This window comes from Sarcophilus harrisii, chromosome 6 (assembly GCF_902635505.1).
Source record: "Sarcophilus harrisii chromosome 6, mSarHar1.11, whole genome shotgun sequence".
NCBI lineage: Eukaryota > Metazoa > Chordata > Mammalia > Dasyuromorphia > Dasyuridae > Sarcophilus > Sarcophilus harrisii.
In genome coordinates, this window is record NC_045431.1 from 173,846,103 (window position 1) to 173,864,749 (window position 18,647).

Here is an 18,647-nt window from a genome sequence, read left to right on the forward strand (position 1 = left end):
GCTTGGAACTTTTTAGAGGCTGCACTCGACGTGGGCGGCGCCTAAGGCTTCGCTGCGACTGCGCAGGAATGGGACGTGGGCGTGGCTTGGAAAGTTACATCTTGGGGGACTAGGAGGCGTGGTTGGGGAAGCTGAATCTGAGGAAAGGCGTGGCTTGAAGGGGCGGAGCGGACTATGGTTGGGTGAGCTTCCTCAGCGAGTTCTTGGAAGCGGGCAAGGGCGAGCCTGGGGAGCTGTATTCTTGTTAAGTAGTTGTGAGGGGTGAGGAAGGGACGTGACTTGCAGCTCTTCTCAGTTGCTACGTTTTTGCCACCGCACGGGGACTAAGAGAGGCGGGCCGTTCCTTTTAGTCAACTTGAGACGCAATGTCTCTGCGGCTGCGTAAGGCCGGTTTCTCCGTGCCCGCGGGAGGCGTGGTTTGGACAACAGCGTCTCTGCGGCTGCGCAGGGCTGGCTTCTCCGTGCCCGCGGGAGGCGTGGTTTGGACAACACGTCTCTGCGGCTGCGCAGGGCTAGCTTCTCCGTGCCCGCGGGAGGCGTGGTTTGGACAACACGTCTCTGCGGCTGCGCAGGGCTGGCTTCTCCGTGCCCGCGGGAGGCGTGGTTTGGACAACACGTCTCTGCGGCTGCGCAGGGCTGGCGGCTGGAGTATCCACCGCAGCTTCTGGGCGACGTTCTTCTTTCTGGTCTACCCCGATGCTCCGCGCATTCTGGCTCGCGACATCCTTGGGGCTGGGAGAGCCTAGAGGCGGCTCCCCTCGGGTGGCCGCCGGGGGTGGGGAGCCCCGCTGACGTCTCTCTAAGCCCCGAGGTGGGTAGCGCGGGCGGTGTTATTCTTTTATTGGGGGCGGGGCGCGCCTCATTGCTCGCCGGACCCTGACGACCACCTGCAGCCTGTGGGGCGTCCTGCTGGAGCAGCGTGGCGCGTCCTGGGGACCTGAAGGGCGAGGGACGACGGAGGGATTGCTGTGTCAGCTTCCTTGCGCCGGTGAGCACCCGCGGACTAAATGAACGTGCACTTATTAAATGCCACCTGTGTGTATCGCAATGTTGGTGAACTTGGCTCCTAATGCAACTAACAAAAGGCAGCCAGGGTCGTAAAGGGGGTTCGGGGCCGAGGAATGGCCAGCCAGTGGTGGAGGAACGGGCTAAATCCTGCTCACCCCCTGGGGCCTCAGTGTAAGTTGTGGCGCGGTCTGTGGTACCTCTGTTCAGGCCCTGTGACACCCTCCTCCCCAAGGGAGGACCGATGGAAGCCCCGGAGCAATGGCCCGCTGTCAGTGTCGGTGGCTAGGATCAGTAGGCAGGATGAGCAGGGGAATGGATGCAAGGCAACCTACTGACCTCACCTTAACAATGAAGCCAAGACTGGTATCTCCAAACTGGGGCATCCCTGCAGTCCCCTCATGTTGGGGCTAAAACTGACACCTCCACACTGCACTCCACATCAAACTTAGTGCGACCGGAACTGACACCTCTCAGAGTGAAGCAGGGAAAGGATATAATCAGAAAAGTTGTTAGCGAGTCTTAGGCACAGTGTCTTCAGGTTTTTGTTAGAAAGATGAAGCCTAGCAAGTGTCTGCTCCAAGAACTAGCACACCATCATACTCCTTTTTCACTGCAAGCTCTAGGTCCTTGCTTCAGAAGTGTTTGTGACTCATGACCTTTCCAGAATCAGGCAAGCTCAGATTTGGAAAGATGTTTTATAGAAAAAGACGGAATCCTGCTCAGGTGCTTCTATCCAGGAAGTTACAGGTGGGGACATCATTTATTCAGAGAACTGAATATAGAGAAGCACCAGACTTATTATAAGAGAAGTAAATGGGTCTTAAGTGGGAGAAGGGGACTTAGAGAATACAGAACCTGTGAAATAGGGAAATACCAGGTCCAGACAAAAAGGAAGGTGGCATTTAAGGGGACAGATGAGAAATTATCTTTGGAATTTGTTGCATGGAAGATAATAACTGCTATTTTCATAACTCAATAAAAACCTATGTTATTTCATTTGTGCCTATCTAGCACAAATGGAGATGGAATATAGTCAATCCAGTTTAGATTTAGAAGCCTCTAGTTAGGGAACTTGGGCCTAAATTCTTTTTCTCTTCTGTTCTCCATTTTTTTTTTTTTTTCAGAAAATTCCATGTAGTTCATAAGTTTCTGTTGACTTTCTCAAAATATGGGTGGTCTAGTCTCTGCTTGAGAATGGACATTTGGTTCAGTAGAGTGGCTTCTGTACGGGTAGGCCTAGTTCTATCTGGTACCCTGTTTAGTCAAAATATCACTCTCATGATATCATTGGCATTGAAACAAAATTCATTATTCAACAGTTAACAAAATGAGATTCACTTTATCATAACATAGAAAAGATGCTTAACAACTTAAGCAGGCCAATCTCCTCCTCCATGTGGAATCCTGTCCAGTTAGCAGGTCCAGGTGTGGTTATTCACCTCTCCTTGGGCATCCCCATCTGCCAGATGGACAAGGGTGAGGGGCTCTGACTCCATGGTGACCCTTTTCATACCTTTAGGATATCAGGAAGCCACATCTCCTAGGTGTCCATGGTCAGAGGATTCCAGGCATAGCTTAAGACTTCATTCCCTGGACCTACATCATCACTTTTCATGGAAAACGTATCCTAACCTGTGATGGGAGGAAATCATGGTAGACTTTGGTCCTCTTATGACCCTGAGGTTCCTTCCAGCTCCTAGGTAATTGATCCCATGAATGATGCTATTAAGATTAACTCCTATAACTGGAGGCATAAAGATATATAAAGATTGAGGTATATAGCTGAATAAATAAATAGATCTATTTCTGTTTTTAATATGTATATATATGTACATAAATATGTAAATATCTAGTCTTGGCCAATGTTTTGTTTGAATATACACATTTATAATGGGTGTTAACTTCAATATATCCACAGATACATAATTCACAATTTTATGTGTTGATTTGAGAAGGACAGATCCAAATATTTTCATATGATTCTGTCCTGTAAATTTTCCACAGAGTATCTTCAGCTCACAACTAAGGCCTTCTGTGCCTTTTACTATTGCTTAGCTAGGTTATTACCGCTTATCCATGAATCTTGCTATATGACTGATTTCTTGGTAGTTTACAGGCTCCTGCTAACTTTTTTGGCCATATATAACTTTTACTATGCCTTTTTTGCCGTTTCTTATAGTCAGTCACCAATAGAGACATTTTTCAGCTTCCCTATACTGAGCACATCTCTTTCTACTGCCATTTGGGTTATTGCAATTTGGATTCTTCTGAGAGAATGAGATCTGTTTGTGATTCACAACTCTGAAGCATCATTGGCAGGATATTAAGATCAGAAGAGGAACTGAGGCATTTGGGAGCAGATTTATATTGCTTAAAAACGCCATAAGTTTCCCTGTGTAATCTAGCACATTCTCTTTCTTTTATTAGTACATATTAAAAAACAAACATAACCCCAGAATTTAATAGAGATTAATGTAAAGTCCTACAGTTAGGTTGTTTTTTTTTTTTTTTTTTAATTAATGGCACAAGACCAAGGTGAAGGGATATGTCATTAGAAAAGACTGCAAGCTCAGTATGAGTCATCTGCCAAAAAAAATATGTGATTAGAAATATTGAATCCTAATCAAAGGAAATGGTAGTGCTCATGTGCCAAGGCTGCCTCACTAACTGCCTCATGGACATCCCTGTCTATCTTCCCTAATCTGTTCATCTTCTAAACTTCTCTTTCTGGGGAGGACACTATCATCCCTCTAGTCATACTTGTTTTTAACATTGGTCTTGTCATTGACTTTCTCATTTTCCCCTCCCCAATCAGTTGTATCTGTGCAGTAGGAATCCTATTCTTCCCCTTCTCTCACAAGCACCAAATTTGTCTGAGCATCAGAGTTCACCTTTTACCTATTCTGCTTCTAGTCACCAATCCATTGTGCACAATTGCCAAAAAGCACTTTCTAAAACACAGTTCTGATCATTTCACTTTTCTTTCCAAGATTCTCCATGGGCTACCAGTATCAGATCAGATGCAAACTTCTCATTTGGATTTTTAAAATCCTTAATGTTGTGTCTCCTTCCCAAATTAATTTCATATTTCTTTCCTTAAAGGACTTTACACTCTGGCCTCACTGACCTATTTTCTGCTGTTGCTGTTCCAGGGGGTAGGGTCAATCATGACTTCAGAAGACTGATGCCCTGGAGCCTCTCAGTCGATGGGTGGAGCACTGTAGCTGCTGAATAAACCATGTTTTAAGACTTGCTAGTGTTATTTATTCTGCTTGAATATATTACCAGTAAGACATTTTAAAAGAGAAAAAAAAACAAAACTATGTCATTTCATCTTTCACTCCCATTCCTTGAATGCCATCCTTTCTTACCTCCTTTTCTTAGAATTCCTAGCTTCCTTCAGAATTCAGGGTCACCTTCTTAGAAATGAGAAAGACAACTCTCCTAGGTGTCCATACTCCCTGCCTCAAATTGTGTTCTATTAACTTACCTGTGAAATTTTCTTATGCCTCTGCAAAGTACAAAGGCCTTCAGGGTAGGGACTATATGCCATTTTGTTCATGATTATATCCCTGGTACCTAGCACATAAGCCTGTAATAAACATTGAATTAAACTGATGTGACTTCTAGTCTTGGGCCCACATTGACATGCATGCTGAATTGCACATCAGTACAACAAGAGGATTCCAAACCATGCCATACAAAGATTGGTTGAAGAAACTGTTGAAATTTCTTTTTGAAAAGAGGAGATTTCAAGGGATTTTTGAAAAAATGTCCCCTGAAAGAAAGGTAGAACTGGTAGCAATTAGAGGAATGTTATAAGGAGACAGATTTCAGCCGAGCCTAAGGAAATACAAAAGCTATAATGGTAACCTCTGAGGATAGTGAGGTACCCCTTACTAGAGGTCTTCAGAAGAGAGGAGAGAGTTGGAAGATCCAGCCTTTTATCTTTTCCCATTCCTTCCCCTTCCCCAGTAGTATGTAAGATTCCTGAGGGATAAGGAGGATTTCATTTTTGTATCATTCTCCGAGTAAGCAGTCATAATGGAGAATCAGATTACACAAGTCAGAGGACCCGAGTTCAAATCCTGATGGTTATTACCCGTGGGACACTGACCCTACCTGGGTCCTAATTTCTTCATTTATAAAAATAACAGGTTAGACTAGATGACCTCTGAGTATCCTTCAGGGCCTCATTCCAAGAAGAGAGCTGACCTTGAAGTGAAGTCAGCATTCATTTATAAAGTGCTTCGTCTGTATGTGCCAAGCCCTCCCTTCCTTGGAGCCAGAAAGACTTGGATTCCATCCTGCCTGGCTCATGTACTGACTGTGGCTATTGCAGAGAAGGTGCTGACTTGCCCTGATACAAGAAGGGTCTTCATCTGGAGTTACTGATATTAATGATATCACTGGTCCAGTAACCCTATTTTCTTGAAGTTCATTTATGCCGCAAATCATGAGAAATTCTGTGATACAGGCAACAGCCCTGGCATATTTTTGCATAATGCTGGATTAAAGCTGCTTCTTACATCCTTTGACTTTGAGTTCCCAGAGCCTTTCTAACTTGTTGGAAGCTGCAGCAGGGGAACATAGTCAACTTCTCCCCTTTGGAGTTGCTTTTAGCTGCTGCCTTTTAAGAAAACCTGAAGGAGGGAGCCTCAGTATTCTGGGAGAGCAGAAAGGCTTTTCTATTAGCATCAGGGAAAGCTCTGAAACAGGACTGCTGGCTGAGACCTTGCAAAGCTAGCTTGGGAACACTTGCCAGCCTTTTCCAGTTCTCTTCCAGTTCTCTTCCAAGGGTCATGAGATGAAATTAGTAAACTGGAAGTAAGGCTAGAGCTTGGAGCAGAACCTGCATTAGTATGAGCCACCTAAAAGAGCATACTTTGTAATAAGTATAATGGGTGTAAGGTAAAAGGCAAAACAGTCTTGATTGGGGCTTTTTCCAGGCAAGCCTCACTAACAGGAGGAGAAGGGATACAGGCAGCCTAGCAGTTTTTTTATTTATTTAATAACACATTTCTTTATGAATCATATTGGGAGCCTAGCAGTATTTAGGAATATTTCCCTTGCGCTGGGAAACTCCAGAACCTTTTCACCCTTTTATTTGCCTAAGGAGTCTCTCAATAGTTATAGGCTGAGGAAGCTAATTCTTTTACCCTATCAGACTTTAGTTTTCATCTGTAAAAAAAAAAAAAAAAAAAAAAAAAAAAAATGATGTTGGCACTAGATGGTTTTTAAAGTTTCATTAAGCAATTTTCTAAAACTAGTGAATGAGATTTGGGGAAGTATGGTGGAAGTGATTTTTGTTGGGGGAACATGAATGGCTCAGAGGCTGCCTTGGCTATAGGACTGGGTGTTTTGAAGAAGAAAGGGAAGAAAAGGATTGTTCCATAGTCTCCTGAAAGACATGGGATAGAAAGGAACACGTATACGGGACTGGCTGCCATGATGGAGGAAGTCTAATCACCAGAAAGCCACTCATTGCTCCTATGTTTTGTGGCTAATTCTCAGCTATGTCCCCTCCCCATCTCCCCAAAATTTTCTTGTCTCTGAAACAAATACTATTTTGAGATTATGTAAGCAAAGGTGCACCTTCAGCTTTTGAGGAGAAAATCCCTTATGTGTAAGCATCTTATTTCCCAAATAATTTATTTATTTTTAATACACATTGTTTTATGAATCATATTGGGAGAGAAAAATCAGAGCAAAAGGGAAAACCATAGGAGAGATTTTTTTAAAAAGTGAAAATAACATGGGTTGATTTACATTCAATCTCCTTAGTTCTTATTCTGGATGCAAATGGCTTCTGTCCAAAGTCTATTGGGATTCCTTGGGATCATTGAACTATCAAGAACTTTCATAATTGATCATTGCACATTCTTGCTATTACTATGTACAGTGTATTCCACATTCTGCTTGTTTTGCTTAGGATTAGTTTGTGTAAATCCAGGTCTTTCTAAAATCAACTTGTTCAACATTTTTTATATAATAACGGAATAATCATATTTACTACAACTTGTTCAGCAGTTCCCCAGTTGATAGGCATCTATTCATTTTCAAATTCTTTGCTACCAGAAAAAGCTGCTACAAACATTTTTGCCCATGTGGGGCAAATTTTTCTTCCTTGGAATACAAACTCAGTAGTAACACTGCTGGGTCAAAGGATATTCACAGTTTCATAGCCCTTTGGGCATAGTTCCAAATCGTTCTTTAGAATAGTTGAATCATTTCACAACTCCACCAAAATGCATTAATGTCCCAGTTTTCCCACATTCCCTCCAACATCATTATTTTTTTTTTTGGTCATCTTAGCCAATTTAAGATGTGTGAGGTGGTACTTCAGAGTTGTTTTAATTAAGCTTCTTATTTCTCATGGAACATAGGATTTAGTGTGGAAGGAATCTTTAAAGATCATCTTGTCTGCCTGTTAATTTAGGATCTAGAGAGGGAAAGTACATTTCCTTCTGCTACTCATTTTACAGATGAAGAAATTGAGGTAAATAGGTCAAGGTCATACAACTACTACATGTCTGAGCCCAGATTTGAATTCTTAAGAGGAGTCTTCTGAACTCAGGGCATGGCACTCTAGCCACACTACCACCTAACTGCCTTGTTCATCAAGCTACTGGAGTAGAGTGGCAACTTTAGACCAGCACTTCCTGTGTATATATAAGGGATTCAACTCAAATCCATTTAATCAAACAGGGCTGTATGAAGTGCCTGCTTGGTATTGATGGACGTTTTTTGTTATCTTGTATGCCATCCATAGAATAATAGTGCTTTTTCATTTGCCTCTTGAAACTGCCAACCTTGGGGGAAATTAGAAAGTTGGGAGTATTTATTTTCTGGGAATGAGAATTCCTTCTGTCACTTGCCCTCTCTACTGGCCACTAATTGTGAGATGCCCCTGGATTTTATACTTTTTTTCTATACAAGATATATTGGTAAGGATATTGGCTCTGAGGTTATTGGGGTTCAAATTTGGTATTGTCTTAATGCCCTGTTCGTTTCTTCCCTCTCAGGTTTTTTTCTAGTTCATAGATACTATAAAAATAGATGCTATAGATATTTTTTAACATGTGGCCTTTAAAAAAAAATGTCTTTGGGGTGTAGTTCTATCACTGCGTCAGGAATATGACAGTAGAATGACTTTTTGTGGTAGGGTTCTAGATTCCATTCCAAAATGACTGAACCAATTTATATCTCCACAAACAGCACAGTAATGTACCTGGCTTCTCATAGCTCCACCAACTATTCTCATTTTCCTTTTTAAAAAAAAAATCATCTTTGTCTTTTCAATTATTATTTCAATGTTCATTTCTCAATTATTAGTAATTTGGAGTATTTTTTCATTTTGCCATTGATTGCATAGATGTCTTACTTTGGAAACTGCCTGATCATATTCTTTGATCTTTGGTGATTCCTTACTTTTTTTAGGGAAAGGCCAATGGGGGAGGGGAGTACCTTTCAGTTTTATTACTTAAATTCCTAACTGCTGCTCCTAACACTGGATAGAAAGAAGCAATTCCTGCCATCAAGGATATAATGTTGGAGGATCTTATATTCTACTTTTGGTCAGATCAATGAATTTGCCTTCTCAAGGGCAGCAGTTTTTTGCTGTCTGATTTGGTTTCATTGTTGCCCAATGGTCCTTTCCTTCTTTGATTATCCTGCCCCCTTTTCTTAGAAGTGTAATAATAATGGTATTTAATATTATTTAGGAAAGGAAATATATCACAATGCCTTGGAGTCTTAAAGTTCTAGGGTTTGTGCAAGGGAGGCTGGAAGTTCAGGAGTCAGATCTTACCCTTTGACTCATATTAGCTATGTGTCCACGCATAAGTCATTTACAAGTAATTATACTACTCATTTGTATTGTATTACAGTTATTCATATATATTTTCTCTCTGAACCTGAGGCTACTTTCTAAAATTAAATTATAGATGGCTGGTGATCATACGGAATGGGTTCCTACACTGCCTTTGTTTTTTTATAATTTCCCCCAATCAGAAGGTTGGACACCATATATTAAAATCTTTTTGGCCACAGTAACATCCAAAGGCTTTTACTAAGCCATAGAAGAGTTGGATTTGTATTGGGAGGGATTACTAACAGAGATGAAGCCACAGGTTCTTTTTCAGTGAAATACTTGGGATGGAGGAAGTAAAGAACATTTGGGCCATGATACCTGAGACCAGAGGTGGGGGACAAACTGAAAATAGCACTCTCTATTTTAAAATATGCTAAAATTTGTGTCCAGAAAGGGGCTATGAGGATTTTATATTCTTTTTACATCTGTAATTCAAAGCCCCACCTGGAGAACTTTGAAATGTGTTCATCCGTAGACTCTGAGATGCTGTGGGGTCAGACATTCACATTCACCTGGAACAGTATTGAGCCCTTCAGAGAACACTCAGTTCATCTTGCTTCATTTAGGCCTCTGGATACTCATACTGTCTCTTCAGCTGATGAAAAACTACAAACAGTTCAATGTGGAACAACTCTCACACAAAGACAAATTTCTTAAATCCAGCCTGGATTCTGTGAGCAGTCTGGTTAACCTTTCCAAACTGTGAGGAGCTCTTTCACTCAGCCTCATCTTCATGAAGGCAGAAAGAGATCACAAATCTTTGTCTCTTCCTTGGTAAACCCATAAGACTCCTCTTTCTTGCCAAGGATTTTGCATTCCCTTTTAATTGTCTGCTCCTGTCCTCTTTCCTTTATAGGAGTACCTAGTGCAAGCTGCTGGGAGAGAAGCTGGAAAAAAGACCACTCAGGATCTCCTAGATGTGGAGCCAGCCACACTCAGTACACCAGAGCTTAGTCCTTCATGGAGACCATCTTCCAGCCAGAATGGCAGTGGAGGAGAATGACTTGCAGATGGTCCCCTCACTGGAGGCTGGATCAGAGCGTGGACTGCAGAGGAAACACCTGGTAGGAAGTCTCAACTTCCATCTCTCCTCCCAGGTAGTGCAGCATGGTGAGAATCCGGAAGAAGCAGCTCTGGGCATCCTGCCTGTGTATCACAGTAGCATCCTTTCTTCTCATTTCATTCCAGGTATTGTAGATTAGCTGAATTCTGGTGTCTCTAAAATGCTTTACCGCTACCTTTAAATGCTTACTTTAAAATGTGCCCTCTTGCATTTCTTTCTTCATATTTCTTCAGTTCATTTACATTATTGGGATTTTTTTTTCCCTCCCAAAATTTGCTTTTATCAGTGCAGGGACCTCCTCTCTGAATGCAGGTTGGCATCTTCTCTGGGTGGCCTGGGTTACCTAGTATTTAAATGATTTGCCTAAAGTGATAGCAAACAGTATATGGTATAGGTAGAACATTAACCCAGCTCTGAGGCCAGGTCTTTATCCACTGTGTCAAGCTTCCTCCCACTTGTATTATTGTGTGTAATAATAATTTGTGTGTGTGTGTGTGTGTGTGTGTGTTTGTGTAGTCCTCCTATTAGATGGAGGGATAGAGGAAGAGATATTATATCTTATCTCAATCCCTGGTGCACAGAGTAGGTACTTAATGAATTTAATTTTATGCTTCAAGAATCTGATGCAGGAAAAAGGCAAAGAATGAATCTTATCATCTTCATTTTATGGTGAGAAAACCAAGGCTCTTTGGATACATCTTCTAGAAAATAAAGTAAATCAGACCAAGAGCCCAAATTCAGGACCGGACTCAAGGCCAACAGAAACAAAAGCCCATTCTCCTCTTCCCTAACAGAGTCCTTCCCATCCAAGCATGAATTGCCTTCCTGCAGCCCCTAGCTTCCACTTTAGAAGATGCCAGAGGCAAATTATGTTAATTGTATGCTTTGTTAGAGTAGATCCTAGTAACACCACAGGAGTTTAAGAACTTGTAAGTGCAGAATCAATATAGCCACATGAACTACTTGTAGAATTATTTAATACAAATTGCTAGAACTTTACCAGGAAATCAAAGATTTTAAGATTTTTAAAATGGGTGAACCATGTATGTCACATTGGAAAAAGTGCTGGGAATGGAGTCAGAAAACTTCATTTCAAGCCTCTCTTTAGAGGTCTTATTCACCCCATCAGAGACATATTTGCTACAGGGACCAGAGGCCAGAGCTCTTGCTGGTTTACAGATTAGAAAGCAGAGAGCAACTGAGGCTCCAGGATAATTTTGATGTTTGACTAGTGGGCTCTGAAGGGCAGCCTCTGAGGAAGGGGAGCCTTCCTTAGCCAAATAAGTTTAGGATACCCTAATTGCCTACAGTTATTGAATAGCCCTTTCTAATGGCTAAGTCAGCCTCTTCTTGTTTAACTATTGAATGACCTCTGTGAGTATTTCATTTTACTCTGTTGTCCAGCTGGTCTGAGTCAGGCCCAACCCAGAACAATATATGATATCCTGAGATCCTAAAACATCAGGTGGTACCACACTACCTTGAACTCCAGGATCTGGCCCTCCTCTTCTAAAACAATAAAATATATAGGCTACTGACTGCAGTTTAACAGTCTTTGGAATTTCCATTCTGTATTAAAGTCCTCCACCAGTGCCTCAAGATGGTGTGGAAGTGAGTCTGAGCTCTAGGCATATGTCCCAAAGCAGCGCATATTCTCATCCTTTCCCAAAACTTAAATTACTGTCCCAGTGTTGCATCTCTTTTCTATGACCTGCCAGGTGATGAATTTTTCCAGTGAAACAACTTCGGAGACTAACAGGATTGGTATCAGGGATAGCCTCAAAAGAAGAGAGTATATTCATACAAGGACAAATTTTTGAAATATTTGTTGTGATAGGATTTCCTTTCTATTCTTCTGTAAACCCATTAATGGTTCTATTTAATCAGTTAAGGAAGGACTCAGCAAGCGTGGTATATGATTGTGATGGAATACTGTCATGCTGCAATAAGTGAAGAGCAGCATGGTTTCAAAAAAACCTAGAAAGACATAATAACTTATGCAAAGTGAAGTGAACAGGTTCTGCTCACTTCACCAAGAAAACAATGCACACAATAACAGCAAAATGATCAATTGTGACTGACTTAGCTATTTTCAGCAATATAATGAGTCCATTTGAAGGACTCAATGAAAATGCTGTCTACCTCCTGAAAGAAAACTGATGGAGTCTGAAGTCTTGAAGCATCATTTATTTTAATTTATTTTTGTTGGATTTTTTGTTCAACATGGCTAGTATGAAAATGTATTTTGTGTGATTTCACATGTACAATTTATAACATTTCTTGCCTTCTCAGTGGGTGGGCCCCTGGAGGAAGCAATTCAGAACTCAATTTAAAATATATATATATATATATATATATAAATGTTTTTAAAAATAAATGATAAATTTATTTTTAAGAGAGAGAAAGTGAGGGGTAGCTAGGTGGGTGCACCAGAATTCAAAGTCAACCTCAGACACTTAACACTTCCTAGCTGTGTGACACTGGGCAAGTCACCTAACTATAGAGAGGAGGAGGAGGAGGAGGAGAAAGAGGAGAAGAAGGAGGAGGGAAAGAGAGAGAGAAAAAGGAAGAAGGAGGGAAACAGAGAAAGAGAGACAGAAAGGGAGAGAGAATGTGTGACTGCCATGGTTGTCAACTGTATAGGAGAGCAAATGAAAATATGGGTTTGATGAGAAGTTATGGAGGCTTAATGAACTTGGCTTACAATGTTGTTCAAAATGTTGTTTTGAAGATTTGGTTTTCTTTTCTATCAGTTAGTCAGTCAGCATTTATTATGTGCCTCCTCTATATTGGGCACTGTGCTTGGGGCTGGGAGTATATTGTGCAGAAATGAAACTCAATACTCATTGAAATGATCATAACTGGGAATAATCAAGTATATATAGTAAGAATATTCAGAATAAATATCAAAAGAATATGAAGAAGTGAAATACTAGGGGTTAAGATGGGGAATCAGGAAAAGAATTGTATAGACATATTTTAGAAATTTATTTTATTTTTATTTTTAGTTTCAAATTCTTTCCCTCCCTGTTCCATTGAGAAAACAAAAAATATCCATTATTTATATGAATTTGTGTAAAACTTATTTTCCTACTATGTTCAAGGAATTAAAAAAAAAAAAAAAAGAAAAATCTGCTTCCATCTGTACTATGAATCCATCAGTTCTGTATCTTGAGTTAAGAGCATTTTTCATTATGAATGAGTTTGATGATGCCTCATTGAATTGATCACAGTTGCCAAGTCTTTCACTGTTGATTATCCTTAGAATTTTGCTGTGCCTGTGTAGATTGTTCTGTTTCTGCTTACTTCACTTTGTGATGTTTGTCTTAAAGAAAGACAGCACTTCTGTAAAGTAGGGGGGAGTGCTTTCCACACATGAAGACTAGCCAATGCAAAGGCCTGGAAATGGGAGATGGCCTATCATGTGTAAGGAATAGAGGGAAGGCCATTTTGGCTAGATTACAGTGAAGTAGGAGAAGTAATGGGTCATGAGGTTGAGAAGGAGAGGTTGGGATCAGGTTGTGAGGGACTTTAAAAGCTAAACAGAGGAGGCAGTAAGTATTTATTAAGCAGCATCTGCTATGTGCTAGGCACTATGATAACTTGGGGAATACAGAGAAAGGTAAAGAACAGCCTTTTTCTCCAGAAGCTCATAGTCTAACTCAGAGACATATGCAACAATTATATACAAACAAGATAGGATAAATTGGAGGAAAGGGTCTGGCTTGAAAGGGGATCAAGCAAGATTTCTTTTAGCAGTTGAGATTTTATCTGGGAGTTGAAAGAAGCCAGGAGGTGAGGATAAGGGGAATATTACATATCTGGGGTCAAATAATGAAAATACACTGAGGGTTAGGAAATAAGAACGTTTTGTGTGAGGGGTAGCAATCTATCTCTATCCTCAACTTCCCAGAAAATCTAGAAAGACTGGCAATTCATACAAATATAATTGTAATTGTGCAGACACACCCAGAAGAATTCTCAGATATAATGGGAGCTAAGCCAGACTCCTAGGTCTCTTGCTGTCGTTGTGGTCACTGCTGGTCTTTCTGTCTCATTTGGGCCTTTGCATCCTTGGTGGCTTGAATTATAAAAGTAGAGCCTGAATTGTATTTTATCTCTTTTATCTCATTATTCCTGTACTATGCATTCTATTTCAGATTCAGTGATTAAAGTCAAGTTAATTGGATTTTAAGTCTGATTTCATGGCTCACAAATGCCTTTGCATTTTTTAAAAAAGGAAATAAACAATAAATATGATGGATATAAATGGATATAAACTCTGTCTCTAGCGAATCTACTTCTTTCCTTTTTCTTGACATTAGGGTCCTGATATATAAAATGAAGAGGTCACACTAGATGCTTTCCGAAGTCCTTTCCAATTCTCTGCTCTTGCAGTGAAGGAAGGAAGGTATTAGGCCTGAAGTCCAGCCATGCTTCTCAGTTTGGAGAAAACCCAGTAAAATGTTTCATCTGTCTAGATTCCTCTGGTAATTTATTGTAGCTCAGCATTTCTGAAACTTGTTTGGCTCAAATTCTCTTGGGCTTGAAATACATTGAAACCACCTCTTTGATAAAGCGATAATTATGAAATTTGGGGGCAAAAAATTTAACAAATGATCAAGGATTTATTAAAGACTGAGCATAGTGTTCGACACATAGCAAGAATTTAATACCAATTGACTGACTTACTATGGGCTAGACATAGTTGCACCAAAAAAAAAAAAAAAAAGTGCTATTCCTGTCCTCAAAGAAATTACTTTCTAATGGAGCTACTTGAGGTCAGGGGCCCTCTTTTTCCCTTTTCATCTCCAGAGCTTGACACATAGTAAGCCCACAATAAATGCTCATGGACATGTAATGAGGGCAGTAGAATATATTTACAGGAGAGTATATAACATGAATAAAGCGTAGGCTTTAGGAGGAACACTAGTAGCAGTGATGGAGGTATTGATAAAGGGTTTGTGTGGCAGGCAGTGCTCTAGTTGAGTCCTGAGGGAAGCCAGGGATTCCAGGAGACAGAGATGAGGAGAGGATGCGTTCCAGGCTTGAGGTCCTACCAGTACCAGGGCCAGATAAGAGATGGAGTATCCTGTGTACAGGATTGTAGGTAGAGCTGTACAGGACAGGATCTGAGGTTCATGGAGAAGAGTTTCATATCTCAAAATGGCTAAATTTTGAGCCAGTATTTTCAAAACTTGGCATTTAATGATTATTATGGAAGGATAAAATGGGTAGCTTCATTGTTTTCTCCTCAAACAATTCTTCATATTATACAGAGCCAGATTTGTGAAGAGCACAATTTGGGAAATTTTGATATAATGGAAAAGGAAGAAGAAAGGATTTATTAAGTGCCTACTATGTATACATCACAAAAATACTGAGAGGGGGATGATGTTATTCTATTTTATACATGAGGAAACTGAGGCAGACAGGGTCACACAGCCTGTATAGGTCTGAGGCTGGATTTGAACTTGGGTCTTTCTGACTCCAGACTCTGCCACTTCATGTCTGTGGTCTTAGACAAGTCCTTAATTTCTCTGGACTCTGTCTTCTCTTACATCAATACCACAGATCCTAGTCCTTATCCTGACTGCTGTAGAGGGTTGGGAAGAGGCTTGGGTCTAGAAGAGACTATTGAGATCTTCTAATCCAGTCCTTTCATTTTACCAACGAGGGAGCTGACACTCAAAGCGTCAATGTTAGTACTGTTATATTGGCCTTCCAAGGAACTACTAGGAAATCATTTGGCCAAAGAATGAAATCCCCAGCTGTTCTTATTGGCAGACTGATACAAAGACACCCTATTGGAGCCTCTGCATTATCTAACCCCTCTACATTATCTACCTCTACATTATCTAACTTCCTCATTGTTCTCTGAACCCTCAGCAAAAAGCATCCCCAGTCAAAGCCAAGGCCCTCTCAGCTAGCAATCCATTTGACTCTCTATTGATATATTGATAATAATTCTACTCCTTCATTTATTTTTCTCCCTTCTTTATTTCTGTTTTTCTTTCTGATATTCAGTTTTTGAAAAAAATTTGAATACTTTCCAAGCCCTCCTCTACCTATTGTGAAGGCAAGCAATATATCAATTTTGTGTGTCATATCATGTAAAATATTCTTTCATATTAGCCATATGGCAAAAAAGGCACACAAAGTAAAACAACAAAACGTAAAAAAACAAAATCTGCTTCAATCTGTATTCAGAGTTTGTCAGTTCTCTCTCTGATGGATACTTTGGAATTGGCTTTGATTATTGTCTTGATCAGAATAGCAAGTCCTTCACAGTTAATCATCATAAATATATATATTTTTTAATTATAACTTTTTATTGACAGAACCCATGCCTGGGTAATTTTTTACAACATTATTCCTTGCACTCACTTCTGTTTTGACTTTTCCCCTCCCTTCCTCCACCCCCTCCCCGAGATGGCAAGCAGTCCTGTACATGTTAAATAGGTCACAGTATATCCTAGATACAATATATGTGTGCAGAACCAAACAGTTCTCTTGTTGCATAGGGAGAATTGGATTCAGAAGGTAAAAATAACCCAGGAAGAAAAACAAAAATGCAAACAGTTTACATTCATGTCCCAGTGTTCTTTCTTTGGGTGTAGCTGCTTCTGTCCATCCTTGATCAATTGAAACTGAGTTAGATCTTCTCTTTGTCGAAGAAATCCATTTCCATCAGAATACCTCCTCATACAGTATTGTTGTTGAAGTATATAATGATCTCCTGGTTCTGCTCATTTCACTTAGCATCAGTTCAAATCATCATACAATATTGCTTTTACCATGTACAATGTTCTGATTCTGGTCATTTTACTTTGCATCAGTTAATAGTCTTCCCAGGTTTTTCTGAAACCAATGCACTCATTCTTTCTTATAGCACAATAATATAGCATCACAATCATATATCATAACTTGTTCAATCATTCCCCCATTTAATGGGCATCCCCTCAATGCCACCACAAGAAGAACTGCTATAAAGACTTTTGTATGTATAGGTTTCTCTTTGATTTCCTCAGGATACAGACCTTTAAATGGTATTGCATTTGTACTCCAAGTATGTCTATTCTATGAAACACCTGCTTCTGCAGTTGTGTAATAAAATAGACTTAAATTCACCTCTCCCAAGGCCAATGTAGTTATTTGTCATAAAATGGTCCTGCATTCTTTCTGAAAGATATTCAAGTGGAAAGATTGCTAAAACAAGGTGATTTCCCAATCAGCATGTTTTAACCCTATGATCTGACAGACAGATAACACTGTACTGAGTCTTTGAGAGCCAGCTTAGTGTAGAGGAAAGATGTCTAGACTTGGAGGCAGGAAGACCAGGTATAGATCTCACCTCTCACCCTTTACACTAACTGCTTAGTGATTATGGACAAGCAGTTTAATTCCTGGGAGACTGTCTCCCCTTTTTAATGGGGATTGTGCTTTTTGTAGTGCCCACTTCACTTTAACTCCAGTTAAAGTTAAAACTCTAATTAAAGTTAATGTATTCAGAGTACTTTGCAAATCTTGAATAACCATGCAAATTCAAGCTATTATTATTCTTTCCCAGGTAGTCAGTGAGCTTGGCAAATTTGAAAGACTGAAGATAGAAAACTCTAATCTGAAAGATGGGCAGCAAAAACCTGAAGAAGCCACCAAACATCTCCATCTATTTCTTAAGAAAGGACTGTACCAGAATAAGAAGAAGATATCCAAAGCAGACAGCTATCCTATCATGCTCTGGTGGTCCCCACTGACTGGGGAAACAGGGAGATTAGGTCACTGTGGAGCAGATAGCTGCTTTTTTACCATCAATCGGAGCTACCAGCATCACCATCTGACCAAAGCATTCCTGTTCTATGGTAAGTAGTAGGTTTGTCTTTCTAAAAATGTTTCTTCTTTATTACTCTAATTTTTTAATGACTAGTTACATGCTAGCCACAGGAGTTACTAGAACGACTGCGGTGTGAGATGGATCTGATCAGATGCAGCCTTATTTAGTCCCTCAGGTGCTGAAAGTCAAGGCATTTCGGTCACCAAAAAAGGTGAAAATAGTGTGCTTCAATCTACATTCAGTCTCCATAGTTCTCTCTGGTACAGATGGCAAGTGAAGACATCACCCATCATCTACTCTGGATCTACCTAGTATTGGTTGAACCCTTATCCATTAACTGGACAGGGGAGTAGAGACAAATGATGTCTCTCTCTACTATCTCACTTTGGCATAGATGGAGAGGAAGACATTATGTGAATTAAATATCTCAGGGAATTAGGTAGTCAGTGCAGATAACAATTCAGCAAGCTGAATGGATGCACTCAGTTCAGATAGTAGAATTTAACATGTGAATGTCTCTGAGACAGGAGATTTTTGTCTCAGATGTAGTTCTTTGCCATGAACATTACCCAGATATTTTTGCTATTTCATTACTGATGAATTAGTCAGAGAAGGGAAAATAAAATTTTGTATCATCAATGTGTTTCTGATTCCTAGGTATGGGAACTCTCTTCACCAGTGCTGAACTCATCCTATTTATGACTTTGGAACTAAGGTTTAGGGATTGCCATAGGCTCACAATGATTGGTTACCAGGGTCACACAGCTACAGTACCAGAAGCTAGATGTAAACTAGTGTCAGAGACTTGAGCCCAGAACTATCTCTAAGGCCATGCTAACCCTTTATAATGATGAGATAAGGGTCAAAAT

At 40.3% G+C, this 18,647-nt stretch overlaps 1 protein-coding gene across 3 annotated transcripts in view; it reads left to right on the forward strand.

Annotated features, from left to right (window-relative positions):
* Positions 1–105: 105 nt before the first annotated feature.
* Positions 106–18,647, forward strand: part of FUT10 (fucosyltransferase 10) — a 28,986-nt gene continuing 10,444 nt past the window's right edge. The window contains exons 1-3 of one of the 3 annotated variants that reach the window (XM_031942450.1): positions 106–182; positions 9,738–10,069; positions 17,515–17,806. In XM_031942450.1, the coding sequence (XP_031798310.1) occupies positions 9,989–10,069; positions 17,515–17,806 (373 nt within the window). In that variant the 5' untranslated portion in view covers positions 106–182; positions 9,738–9,988. Of the gene's footprint in view, positions 183–554; positions 989–9,737; positions 10,070–17,514; positions 17,807–18,647 lie in introns of those variants that run through there. The other 2 variants (XM_031942448.1, XM_031942449.1) reach the window with 2 other exon arrangements.